At 34.1% G+C, this 14,702-nt stretch overlaps 1 protein-coding gene across 2 annotated transcripts in view; it reads right to left on the reverse strand.

Annotated features, from left to right (window-relative positions):
- Positions 1–14,702, reverse strand: part of ZNF106 (zinc finger protein 106) — a 90,003-nt gene that overhangs the window by 32,504 nt on the left and 42,797 nt on the right. For both annotated transcript variants that reach the window (XM_074235174.1, XM_074235175.1), the window contains exons 8-10: positions 13,107–13,261; positions 12,966–13,026; positions 11,592–11,933 (exon numbers count right to left, since the gene is read on the reverse strand). In XM_074235174.1, coding sequence (XP_074091275.1) covers positions 11,592–11,933; positions 12,966–13,026; positions 13,107–13,261 — 558 coding nt within the window. The remainder of the gene's footprint in view (positions 1–11,591; positions 11,934–12,965; positions 13,027–13,106; positions 13,262–14,702) is intronic.

A 14,702-nucleotide genomic window follows, 5' to 3' on the forward strand; every position in this document is an offset into this window, starting at 1 on the left:
ATACATAATTCATACAGATTAATTTGGGTGGAAGATGAAATAATAAAATAACAAAATCTGGAAATTTGTCACTTGGACATGAGAGTCCACCATTCAAGAAATTCTATTTCCCTAATACATTAATAAAATAACTTTCTGGTTATTATTCAATGTGTACCATTTTTGCAATATTTCTAAGATCCCTGTGGATATAACAAGGTTCATCTTGATCTAAACTAAAAAAAACTCTAGAAAATTTTTTCAGAAGAAAATCTGAGATAAATCATTCCTCCTATAATCCAAGAATTAGGTCTTAGCCCATCAGCATGTAGGAGTCTTACTATTCCTTCAATCACTAACACTTTAGCTTGGTCACACATTCTAGCTGAGTGGTTGGTCCCAGAGACCATGAAATCCTGGATACATTATTACCTCTTTCCTTGCCAAAGAGAGCCCTTCTGAAATTAAAATGTCCTTAAGAAAAAGGAAAGGAATTTTGTATGCTGGAATCACTACAGTTTTACTCTTAATAACTTGGTAATACAGAATCTATGAAGGAAAATGTCAGCATAATATTAAAGTCTACAATAAATTGTTGGCACAATTAGAAAAAAAAATGAAATAGTTAATAAGTGGGGAGGCTAGGTGGCGCAGTGGATAGAGCACTGGCCCTGGAGTCAGGAGTACCTGGGTTCAAATCCGGCCTCAGACACTTAATAATGACCTAGCCGTGTGGCCTTGGGCAAACCACTTAAGCCCATTGCCTTGAAAAATGTTAATGAGTAAAGTGTGTATGGACACAAAGATCTAATTCTGAAATAATAGTAATGCAGCATCATTGATTTAGAAATGAAAAGATCCTTTTTAAGGATATTTACTCCAAAAACCTTTTTTTCATATGAACAAACTTAAGACCTAAATAGCTAATAAACTTGCCCACAGACACTAAGGAACGAAATATCAGAGTTCAGATTCAAACTCCACTATTCTAACTCCAAATTCAGTTTTCTTTACACATTATCCCAGTTTTTTTGGTTACATATTCAACTCCGTTCTTTTTTATTTTTTAGGGATTTTTTTTTTGCAAGGCAATGGTGTTAAGTGGCTTGCCCAAGGCCACACAGATAAATTTTTTTTTAGGTTTTTGCAAGGGTTAAGTGGCTTGCCAAAGGCCACACAACTAGGTCATTATTAACTGTCTGAGGCCGGATTTGAACCCAGGTACTCCTGACTCCAGGGCCAGTGCTCTATCCACTGCGGCACCTAGCCTCCCCCAAATCTGTTCTTTTAGGGTCTTAATCCTGATAAAAAAGTTTTATTTCCAAAATCAGAGGAATTAAGAAACGCATAGAAAAAAGTTATAACAGTATCCTAAAGAAAAAGAACTGGCTGCATTTTAAGAAGTATCTGCCAAAAAAAATAGATGAGCAAAAAGGAGATGGCTGCCCTTCCTAGCTGAGTCACTGAAAATGGTAACAACCAGAATATATAAATCTCCTACTGAACTGAGGGAACTGAGTGCATGGAAAAACAGAAGGAGGGAAGAGAGAGAGGATGGGGAAAGAATGTGTCATAGAATTAACTTTAAAATATAAAAGACAAGAGCATTAAAGATTATCTAAGAAAAACTGGGCTGGGAAAAAAGAAAAAGAAAAAAAGAACAAGGTAAATGCAGTTTGGAATTTAAAAAGGGAGAAAAAATACAGGAGTTAAAATAAGATAAAGCAATTTTGGAAACTTAAGGTAACAAATGAATTTCATTAAAAAAGGATAAATTAAGGTCCCTATCAGAAAAGAACAGAGTTAAACATTATGAAAATCAGCATAAACAACTGATTAGTAAATTAAGATTGAAAAAGCTGAAGGTAAATGAAAATAAAATTAAAAACTGAACAAGTATCAATGCCTAATTTCAACTATGTGAGAAGACTTGGAAGATTCTGAGTTTGAATTATCTAGAACAAAATATAAGACAGCTAACAGATGTAGAGTTACGATACTCAGTCAAACTCAGAATGATATGACCAAACCTAAACAACCCATATAAACCTGAACAACTGAAAATACTATTCAAGAAACTATTTCATCGATAACCAGGTCCCTGAAAACTTACAATAATGAATAATCTCAAGTAAACGCTTGTTCATCTTCTAGTGCCAACTGTTAAATGCCTTCTGTGGGGGGTTGGGAAAGGGAAGCAAGAATTGGGGGGGAATCGTAAAACTCAAAATAAAATCTTTCTAAAAAATATAATAATAAAAACAGAAAGCTTTAGGAAAGTAGAGGGGCAGCTGGTGATGCAGTAGATAGAGCACTAACCCAGGAGTCAGGAGAACCTGAGTTCAAATCCAACTTCAGACACTTAATAATTGCCTAGTGATGTGACCCTGGGCAAGTCACTTAACCCACTGCCTTAAATAAATTTTAAAAAATTTACCTGAGGAAAATAGAAGACAAAAAGCAAACAACTTGAAAATAATGTTTCAAACTGAATTCTGTAGTGAGAGATCCAACCAATAGTCAGAGGGAGACATTCTTCCACCCCAAGAAAAGGGTGGGGCCAGCTAGGTGGCATAGTGCACAGAGCACCGGCCTGGAGTCAGGAGTACCTGAGTTCAAATCCAGCCTCAGATACTTAATAATTACCTAGCTATGTGGCCTTGGGCAAGCTACTTAACCCCACTGCCTTGCAAAAACCTAAAAAAAAAAACCATAGGAGATGAGAGGGGAGGACAACCTTCATAAGTCCATGTGGATGAAATACTAGTGATGGGATTCGATGATGGTGACAAAAGCAGTGCCAGCTTCTGGTGCTTTGAAGCCAGTAAAAGGGGCCTGGCAGCTGGTCAGAAAGATTACAGAATACCCCTGTGCAAGTACTGAATGTAAAATCAAATTCTGTTTGGTAACCTTATCCCCAGTTCTGGAGAGCATTTTTAAGTCAAGAAAGAGTGGGAGTTCTGAGGGGCAGTAATACTTCCAGAAATTCTGAGGAACAATATTATTTGTGGTTCAAGGGAGGGGGAACCCTGAGAGGCAGTATCAACTGCAATCCTAAAGGATCAGAGGCCTTTCCTGATTAAGGACCAGAGTGCAAACCAAGAAACCAGAAACCATTCCTTTCCTCAAATCAAATATACCTGGAAGTAAAAAAACATCTTCTGAATTCCCAAAAAGGTGAGAAATAGGGACCCACGTTGACTTCAAGTTCCAGATCAAGAAAGAGGTTGGAAAATGAGCAAATAACAACAAAAAAGCTATTATAATGAAAAGAAATCAGAAGACAAAAAATAGTTAAAACACCTATAAGCAAAATTCAGGAACAGGGAGGGGGAGTTAATAGGAAAAAAGTCTCAAAAGAAAATTGTCAGTAAAAAAGAAAAAAAAAGGGGTGGCTACATGACATAGTGGATAACACACTGGCCTTGGGAGTCAGGAGTACCTGGGTTCAAATCCAGTGTCAGACACTTAATAATTACCTAGCTGTGTGGCCTTGGCAAGCCATTTAACCCTTGCAAAAACCTAAAAAAAAAAAAAAAAAATTCAAAATCAACTAAGAGTGGAAGAAGAAAATTTAGGTAAACAAATGAAAGCAGGGACAGCTAGGTGGCACAATGGATAGAGCACCAGTCCTGGAGTCAGGAAGACCTGAATTCAGATCTGGCCTCAGACACTTAATAATTACCTAGCTCTTTGTCCTTGGGTAATTCACTTAACCCCACTGCCTTGCAACAAAAAAAAAAAAAAAAAAAAAAAAAAAAATGAGCAAAAAAAGAAAATTTTGAAAGGAAATACTAAAAAAAAACAAAAAAACCCAATAAAACAAAGACAAAAGACAAAAACAATGAAAAAAGAGAAAATGTGAAATAAATTATTAGTAAAACAAATGACCAGCAAATATCTAGAAGAAATATTTAAGATTTGTTGGATTACTTAATAGCAATGATCAAAGGGAGAACCAGACATATCATATTCCAAGAAACTGTAAAGGAACATTATCCTGATATCCTAAAATCAAAGGATAAAATGTAAATTGAAAAGAATTCAACTGAGATTCCAAAATCAAAACTGCCCAGAATATTGTAGCCAAATCCCACAGTACTCAGGAAAAAGAGAACTACTTCAAAAGCAGTTAGAAAGAAACTATTCGAACATTAGGAAGCCACAGTCTGGATCACACAAAATTTAGCTGCTACAACATTAAGAGTGATGGAATTGAAATATAATATTCCAAAAGGCAAAAGAGCTATCCAAGAATAACCTACACAGCAAATCAGAATACAAACCCTGAAGAAGAAAAAAATATTTATTGAAATACAACTTTGAAGCATTTCTGTTGATAAAATAAGGTCACAAAGAAAATTTTACTTTCAAATACAAGGCTCAAAAGGTTCATCAATAAGGTTAAAATATTTACCAATCTATATGGGAATAAGATATGTATCTTTTGAGAACTTAATTACTAGAACTGTTTAAAGATTTATACATAGAAAGAGAGTAGAAGAGTGAGCCAATTATATTGAACTGATACAAACAAATGAAAACAAAAACGGGATAGGCAAGAAAGAGGAATGCTCTGCAGTGGAGAAAGCGGAAGGTAAAGTAAGAAAGCTGAGAGAAAGTGGGAAGGGCAAGGAAGAATGGGAAGAATTATCTCAAATTAAAAAAGTATCCAAGGAAGAGCTTTGACAACGGAAGGGAAAATGATGTGGGAAGTGGGTAAACCTTGAACTTCACTCACCTCTAAACAAGTTTAAAAAAGGAAAAACACACGCAGGCACGCAATCACACTCACTAACTCTTCCCACATACAAAATCAACCAGGAAATAGAAATCTATTTAAGCCAATAAATTGGAGGGGGTTTAAGATAAAGAAGGTAAAATGAGGCAGATTTAAAAAAAAAAAAGGTAGTACTGAGAAAACTGACTTTAGAGGCCATACAGGATAAAATGAGAAGGATAAATAGAAAATAGGCTAGAGGGAAATGCAGAGTTAGTAACCATAACTGTATGTGAATGCAATGAACTCATTCAAAAACCAGAAGTAGCTACCACAATGGATTAGAAACCAGAATCCAAAAATATGCTTTTTTATAAGAAACAAATATGAAACAGATACACACACAAAGCTAAAATAAAGGGCTAGGACAGAACCTCTTATGCTTTAGTAGATAGGTGTAGCCATCATGACCTCAAACAAAACAAAAAACAAAAACAGAAAAGAGAAAGTACGAGAAAGTACATCTTCCTAAAAGGAAACAGAGACAACAAAATATCATTTCTTTTTTTTTATAGTTTTTGCAAGGCAATGGGGTTAAGTGACTTGCCCAAAGTCACACAGCTAGCTAATTATTAAGTGTCTGAGGCCAGATTTGAACTCAGGTCCACATGAATCCAGGGCTGGTGCTCTATCCTCTGCAACACCTAACTGCCCAATAATATCAATTCTAAAGATACATGCAACAAATGTCATGACATTCAAATTCTTAAAGAAAATATGAATGAATTATAGGAGGAAACAGACAGTAAAACTATACTAGTTTTAACTTTTTCCTCTTAGAGATAAACTAATCATAAAATAAATTTAGAAAGACATTAAAGGAAATGAAGAAAATCTTGGAAAACTTAAGATAAATCAGAGACCTCTGGTGAAAACTGAATGAGAATAGAAAGGGCTATACTGTGTTCTCAACTGTATGTGGCACCTTCAAAGAAAGTGACCATGTAATAGGTGAAAACAACTTCACCACCAAAATCAGACAAGCAGAAGACCATAATTAATCAAAAATACATTTAAGGGACAGTTAGGTGGCTCAGTAGATAGAAGCCAGCTCTGGAGTCAGAAGAACCTGAGTGATTTCAAAGACTTAATACTTACTGGCTGTGTGTACTTAAGCAAGTCACATCACAAAAAACAAACCAAAAAAATTACCTGAGTTTAAATCCAGTCTTAGACACTTAATAATAGAGGAACATGAAAGCACAGTTTAAACTCTAATTGAAAATTAAATAATCTAATTTTACAGAATAATCAGGTCATAAAGAAACAAACAATAACTTCATTAAAGAGAATAACAATGAAGAGATGACATTCCAAAATTTGTGGTTTACAGCCAAAGAAGTACTTAGAGGGAAATTTGTATCACTAAATAAGTACATTAATAAAAGAGAGAAAGAGCAGATCAACGAACTGGGGCATGTAAAAAAAAAAAAAAAAAAGAAAGAAAAATTAAGACCTCCAAATTAAAACACCAAAATGGAAATAATGAAAAACCAAAGCAAGAATTTTAAAAAATTGAAAGTAAAAAAAACCCCACTGAGCTAATAAATAAAATTAGGTGATGGTTTTATGGAAAAAACCTATCAATGATTAATTTGTTTTTAAAAAGAAAACCAATTATCAAAAATGAAAATGGTAATTCATTACCAATGAAGATGATAATAAAAGCACTGATTAGGAGTTATTTTGCCCAACTCTATGACAGTAAAAATGTCAAAATGAAATGTATGACTATTTATTTACAAAAACAAACTGTACAGACTAACTAATGAAGAAAAAATAGAATACTTAAACAACTATCTTTGAAAAAGTAACTGAATAAAACATGAATAAGCTCCAAGAAAAAATGGATTCACAAGTAAATACTATGAAACATTTACAGGACAATTAATCCCATTACTATATAAAATATTCCAAAAAATTTGTAAAGGAATTCTACTAAATTCCTTTTGTGGCCAAAATATGGTATTAATATGTAAACCAAGGAGAGCAATAACGGAAGAAAAAATCATGGTCCAATTTCTTGAAATGAGCATTGATTCAAAAGTTTTAAATAAAACAATATCAAGATTACAGTAAAATGACAAATATCACACATTGTGATTTGAAGCAGAAATGTATCAACATAAATGATCATAAGGATAAAAAAAATCATATAATTAAATCAATACAGGAAAAAAAAAAAACCTTTGACAAAATACAACACCCATTCAAAATGAAAACCCAAGAAAGCACAGGCTCCAATGGAGGCTGTCTATTAAATAAGAAGTGGATATAAAACTAAGAACATGCCTCATTTGTAATGGGGATAAGAAGATCAGGAATCAAGAAAGAATGTCCATTTTCACCATTATTATTCAACATTTGTACTAGAAAGGCTATCTATAGCAATAAGGCAAGAAAAATATCAAAGATAAAAATGGACAATGGAGTTTACAAAATTATCACTCTGCAAATATTTAAATAGTACCTATAGAATTAACTAAAAAATTGGATGAAACAGCTTCAACCAAGAATATAAAATAAGTCCATACAAATTATTAGCATTTCTATATGCTACCAACAAAACCCAGTAACAAGAGTCAGAAAGAGAAATTCCATTTAAAATAACTGCAGACAATATAAAGTGCTTGGGAGTCTATGTACCCAACAAATCCAAACACAATTACAAAATACTTTTCACAATAAAGGCAGAACTAAAACTGAGAAATATAACTGTACATAATTAGGCTGAACCAATGATAATCCTATCTAAATTAATTTACTTATTTATTCAGGGCTATACCAATCTATCAAAAAATTATTTTAAACAATTGGGTAAAATACTAATAAAATTTATCTAAGAAAAAAAAGACAAGAATATCAAGGGAATCAATGAAAAAAGTTAAGGAAGGCAGTCTTATCAGTTACAGATTTCAAACTATATTACAAAGCAATGATCATTGGAACAATCTAATACTCACTGAGAAATGGAGTGCTGGATCAATGGAATGGATCCTACACAATACAAAGTATAAAGACCACAGTAATCTCGGGTATGATAATCTGAAGGATCCAAGCTTTTGGAATAAGAACTCAACATTTGACAAAAAATGCTGGAAAAACTGGAAAGCAGTTCAGCAAATATCTCAAACAAATATCTCATACTTTTATTAAGGAAAGATCAAAACAGATAAATGACAGACATAACAGGCAATATGATTAGTAAATTAGGGGAGCATGGAATAATTTACCTGTCAGAAATACGGATAAGGGAAGAGTTTATGTCCAAATAAGAGGAAGGATTATAGGAAGTAAAAGTGATCATTTTAATTAATTGAAATTTAAAAGTTTTTGAACAAATAAAATAATGGGAGCCAAAATTAGAAGCAAAAGAGGAAACAAAAAATTTGTAAAGGAGTTCTACTAAATTCCTTTTGTGGCCAAAATTTGGTATTAATATGTAAACCAAGGAGAGCAAAAAATTTCGCAGCAACTTACTTCTCAAATAAATTAGTATACACACACACACACACACATATGTGAAACTGAGTCAAATTTATAAAAATAAGGCAGTTTCCAGTTGATAATTGGTCAAAGGAAATGAAGTTTTCAGAAAAAAACAATTATCAGTAGTCATGAGAAAAATGCTTTAACTCAATACTGCTAGAGAAACAATTTAAAACAGGTCTTCAGATAATACCTTACATCTATTAACAGTGGAGAATGAAAATACTAGAGGAATGAGGAAAAACTGGGACATTAATGCTCTATTGGTGGAGTTGTGACTAGTCCGGTCATGCAAAAAAGGGTTGTTTCAAATTGTGTATACCCTTTAAAACTCAGCAATACCATTAGTAGGTCTGTTTCCCAAAGAGATCAAAGAAAATGGGAAAGGATGTAAATGAACAAAAATATTTAGAGTGGCTCCTTTTGTGGTACCAAAGAATTAGAATTCATGGGGATACTCGGGCATCAGTTAGGGATACCTGAACAAGTATAGTTCAGCATATGATTGCAATGGAATACTATGATGAACAAGGCAGTTTCAGAAAAATCTACTAAGACTTATATGAACTCATGCAAAGGGAAGGGAGTAGAATCAGAACACAACAACAGTAATAAGGATTATCTTCTTAGAGGATTTAGCTAATCTGATTAAGTCATTCAAAGACAATTCCAAGGATACATAGAAAAATGCAATCTGCCTCCAAAGAGAGAACCAATGAAATCATACTTTTTTAAAAAAAAACCTTTATTTTTATTGTTTTCTCATTTGCAACATGGCTAATATGGTAATGCAATGCATGACTTCACAAGTCTAATTAAAATCAAATTGCTTACCCTCTCAAAAGGGAGAGGTGAAGGGAGAGAGGTGGAAGGTAGTGAGAGAATATGGAACTCAAGTTTTTAAAAATGATAGTTAAAAATTTTTTTTTACCAGAAATTGGTAAACAAACAAATCTAACAAATAAATAAAAATAATAGGGGGTGGGGGAGAGGGAAGAAGCCTTTTGACTCTTGCTTGGGTTTGCAGAAGTATAGAATAGAACAAGGTAATGTGTCTAACTTCAAAATGGGCAACTCTGCTCATAAGACTGTATAGTAATACTATAAGCAGTGGGGCAACTAGGTGGCGCAGTGGATAGAGCACCAGCCCTGGAGTTAGGAGTACCTGAGTTCAAATCAGGCCTCAGACACTTAATAATTACCTAGCTGTGAGGCCTTGGGCAAGCCACTTAACCCCATTGCCCTACAAAAAAAAGAAAAAAAAACTTAAAAAAATGCTATAAGCAGGATGGGGGCATCTAGAATGAAAGAAACAATGAATTAAAAATAAATAAAAATGAAAAAATCCATAAACTAGAATGAGAAATCAATGAATAATGAATAATTCCACAATGAGTAAAACATTTGTCTTTAAGAGGATACATACAAGGATGTTTCAGCGGGAAGAATGAATTCTCCAAAATGGTGAACTTTTCTAGAGAGGTCACTGCCTAATGATAGATGAATTCAATGTCATAGCCTATACTAAGAGACTGGCAAAAACTTCGAAAAACCAAACTGGTTTTTAATTGTAAATGGATATTTCAAAGATTACATTTGTTTAAATAACAACATCAATCATTATTGTTATGGACTATCATTGACAATGATCTGATAGCAATACAAGATGGCTTCTGCATATAGTCTTTAGAGAATGCAAAATTGGCCAATGGAAGTAGTAATAAATAGCCAAACCATAGAAATATATAGATTCTGACATATAGGAAGAAAACCAAACTTACTAGGGAGGGCTGATATGATATACTTAAATGTGTAAGAATTTTATCCCAGGGGCGGGGGGGGGGGGGGGGGGGGGTTGATTGAAGTCATGCCCTTTGATGGCTAAGAATTCATACTATTTGCACTTGGGAAGGAATACTGAATTCAGGAAACTGATTACATAGCTATTCAGATTGCAAACTACTATGATAGTCACAAGACTAAGTTTACAGATTGGGTGGTTATTTTTTTCAGTGTCTTTCTTTGCCCCCTTGAATTCCAGAAGTGAATTAGAAATTCTCCTCCTTGGATAACAAGGAAGGAAAAGCAAACACTAAAGTCAACAAAGTGGTATATTTTGACCCAAGAGAGTTTTATCATTTCCTGCAGATGACTTAGCAGGCTTCAGGCTGAAAAAAAGATATCTAACTACTGAAATAACTAATCAAATCACTCTAGGTAAAACTAGTGGAATATACTCCAGAGACCAAAGTAAACAGATTTATTTAGAACATTATTTGTATAACTTATTAGTACTGAGGGATCAAAATGAGCATCTAACTTCAAGTATGTATGAAAATATATAAATTCTAAGATTATGTTAATAATTAAGAATGTATTATGTATAACAACTCTCTAACTGGTTCTATTGTTGTGTACATAAAGAGCAAATTCACAAATAAATCAGGTATTAGTATGAGGTCCAGTTAACGGTCACAATATATGGTCTACAATCCCTTTTATTAATATTTTTACAGCATATCATCAAAAAAAGTTGTGATTTTCAACATATGCATGCCCTGTATGAAACTCAAGCTCATAAAACTCTCTTTTACACAGATGTCATTCTTCTCTCTCTTGTTCTTAAGTCTTCCCATCCTGACCTTCAGAAACCCTTAAAACTCCTCATGTTAGGTAATTTGATTACCTTCTTAGGGGGACGAGTGCTGGTAGGAGTTACTTTTTGGTGGGTCAAGGCAAAAAAAAAAATGGAGTGGCTGCAGACTGAGAATTCCATTGTAATTAGTCTTATTTTCCAAATTCTGGCTCTCCTACAATCCATGCAGATAAAAGCCAGAGCACTGATATCATATTCTAAATCAGTGATTTTCACATGATCCAAACTTTAGCATTTTCCAAGTTTTCAAACCCTTCTATTTTGTCTAAGGTTTCCATTTAAATAATTTTGACAATTAGAATAATAGGGACACAGTTTTCAAATAACTAAACTGACTCACATCTTTACGGGCAAATAATGAAAATAAGCAAATAACTGATTTTAGTAAAGGATCCCTCTAAAAAGTATTTAGGAGACAAAAGCTAATGCTTCTAAAATGACAGCAACTTATGGCAAGACTTAAAAGTCCTCAGATTTGTTCAACGAACCTTAAAGAAAAAAAATAAATTCAAATTAAAAAAAAAAGAGGCCATAATACTCTTCATCCTAAAAGGTATATATTGCAGTATTAATGAATGACTTTTAACAGTCAACTTATCAGAAGTAACTATACTAGCTGACATTTTTCCCTTTTTCCCCTCCTTAAGATTATCTATCCTTAATGCAGAAGAAAGCTGACTGACATACTATTCGTTTGTAGCAATTCCTCAGAAGCACTGCAGGCAGAATCCTGTAGAACTGTATTCACATTTTCTTGTTCAGGAGACATGGGCTCTTGTTTAATTTGCACTGATGAGTCTGGAGCTGGGCATGTGATACTCCCAGGAGTCTGGAAAGCAGGTGGTGTACACACTCGGAGTGGCATACCAGGGGCAGATGGTGATATATGGGAAGGGGGAGTTTCCAGAAAAAGAGGAAAAAAGGGACTAGCCAGAGGAGGGGGATCAGCAGCTATCTGGGATCTGCTCTTCCTTTCACGGGAAGGACTGCAGGGGATCTGTTCTGTCCGTTCAGAAGGTTCATAAGTTTCTGTGGAAAAGGGAACAAAAATATTTATTATCAATCTAAAGGTAATAAATTCAAAAGCAAAAGAATTAAGATTTATATCAGTGCATGATATTATAATTTTATGATTCCCATGTCTACAAATTCTAAAGACTGCTAATAAACAACTCTTTTATGAATGACTAATTTTTCTCATTTCTACATGGCAGACGAGGCAGGTTTTATGTCTATTTCTCCCCTAAAAATCAAGGTTAAGGCAAGGTAATGACTCATTTAAGGACACAAAAGGACTAAAGTCAGATCTTGAATAACTTCAGGGTTCTTAAATTTCTTTTAAGAAATTTAACTATAGGGGAGGCTAGGTGGTGCAGTGGATAAAGCACCGGCCCTGGAGTCAGGAGTACCTGCAGTTCAAATCCAACCTCAGACACTTAATGATTACCTAGCTGTGTGGCCTTGGGCAAGCCACTTAACCCCATTGCCTTGCAAAAATCTTAAAAAAAAAAAAGTTTAACTATGTTTGAACAAAGTTCAAGGACTATTCCCTTTGATTTAGGAAAAAAACAGATTATCTTATTGTCTGATCTTGTTATCTCTTATACTTTTTGTTTCTTCCTTGAAGATTTGATTTCTCTCTCAGCACACCAAATTTAGATCAATGTACAACATGGAAACAAAGTAGAGACTGACAAATTGCTCTGGGGGGGGAGAGTAAGATGTGGGAAAAATTGCAAAACACAAAATAAAACCTTTAATAAAACACAAACATAAAAAAAAGAAAATGAAAAAGGAAATTTAACTATGGGAAGCTGCCTGGCAATGTGGCTAGAGCACCAGCCCTGGAGTCAGAAGGAATTGAGATCAAATCCAGCCTCAGACACTTAATAAACTATCTAGTTGTGTGATCTTGGCCAAGTCACTTAATCCCATTGCCTAGCACAAAAAAAAGGAAAAAAGAAATTTAACTATCTTCTGTTCATGATATCTTGTTGCTTTGCTTACAATATTTCAAATGTATCTGTATGCAAAGCAAAGTCTTTGAAAATCTCTTGGTACCTTGTAATCCTTGTAGAATCTGTATTCTGTGTGTCCTTAAAGCGCTCATCTCCATAGTTATCTAAAGAAAAAAGAATTTTGTCTTTTAAGTTCAAAACAAACAATTACTTCCAACCAGACATAAAGACTCTCTTTAATTACCTGTTGCTTCAGCACAAGTAGCCTCTGAACTTCCACATATGCCGCCTGCAGGGCTGCCCGGGCCTGCAGAAGATTGTTATCCATACACTGCAGGGATTTACTCAGCTCCTCCTCCCTTAGAGAAATGTTCAGTAGTTGGTCAACCTGAGAACGTTCTGCCAACAGAAGAACAGGTCCTCTTCAGTAAAAGAAGCTTTTATTCATATAGCTCTTTCGTAGACATTTTTGTTTGTAAAATAAATACATATATTATGATGGGACAAAGGCATTATTTTCCCCTTTGGTTCTCTCCCTGGACACTGAATATATATTTCATGAGCTATATGTTCCCCAAGCTACCTAAGCTAAAAACTACAAAATCAGGAAACCAAAATTTCATGCTTTTTTGTTTCTTAAAAGTGGGAAACTGATGTATTGTGCCTGAGTACAAAATATAAAAGCAAATGATCTTGGCCATCTGGATACTAAATCAAGAGCTTTCATAGTTTGACATTATACAAAGCATCTTACTGCTAAAATATATATGTTAGATGGGGGTGATGATCAACCTTGATGGACTTGCTCAATCCATCAGCCCAACAACCAGGACAATTTTGGGCTACCTGAAATGGAAAATACCATATGTAATTGTGGAACTTGAATAAAGACCAAAGACTATTACCTTCAAATCAGGGGGAAAAAAATCTAATAACTTATGTAATTTTGCTATCTCATACTTTATTTTTCTTTCTTAAGGATATGATTTCTCTCGTCACATTCAACTGAGATCAGTGTATGCCATGAAAACTGTAAAGGCTAACAGAATGCCTTCTGTGGGGGGTGAGGAGGGAATCAAGAATGGGAGAAAAATTGCAAAACTCAAAATAAATAAAATCTTTCTAAAAATAAATAAATATATATATGTTAGCATTCGAATGTACCATAAATAATCTTTCTGGCAAACCCATATTTCCTCATAGGAAATTGTTTACAAATAAGTTCACTACTTAAAAGAGACATAATTTCTCATCCTCTGAATGGTACTCAATAATCAATCTACCAGGGGCAGCTGGGTGGCACAGTGGATACAGCACCAGCCCTGGAGTCAGGACAACCTGAGTTCAAATCCGGATTCAGACACTTAATAACTACCTAGCTGTGTGGCCTTGGGCAAGAAACTTAACCCCATTGCCTCGAAAAAATAAATGAATGAATGAATGAATGAATAAATAAATAAATAAATAAATGTGTCTGCCAAGAAACATCATAATACAAAGAAAACTAGCTGGTAAAGGTCTGTAAAGGATCTGAGGTGGAAAGGTTAGGCACAAAACAGACCTGAATAGGCTTTCTGGATTTAGATTTTATCTACATATTCTACTGTATATATGGAATCTCAAAACTTTCAGCATTAAAGAAATTATTTACATCACAAAAGTACATAAACTTACAATATAAATTAAGAAATTTCTATTACATCTTCTAAAAGAGGTAAAAACATGGATTATTTTTTCCCTTTTGCTGTACCCCATTTTAGGAGAATAACCAAGTTAAACAAACCTCCACAATTTCCCTTTGTATAATTTTTAAATTTTCTTTTTTATTCTGAACACACTG

Source organism: Macrotis lagotis, chromosome 4 (genome assembly GCF_037893015.1).
Source record: "Macrotis lagotis isolate mMagLag1 chromosome 4, bilby.v1.9.chrom.fasta, whole genome shotgun sequence".
NCBI classification, from domain to species: domain Eukaryota; kingdom Metazoa; phylum Chordata; class Mammalia; order Peramelemorphia; family Peramelidae; genus Macrotis; species Macrotis lagotis.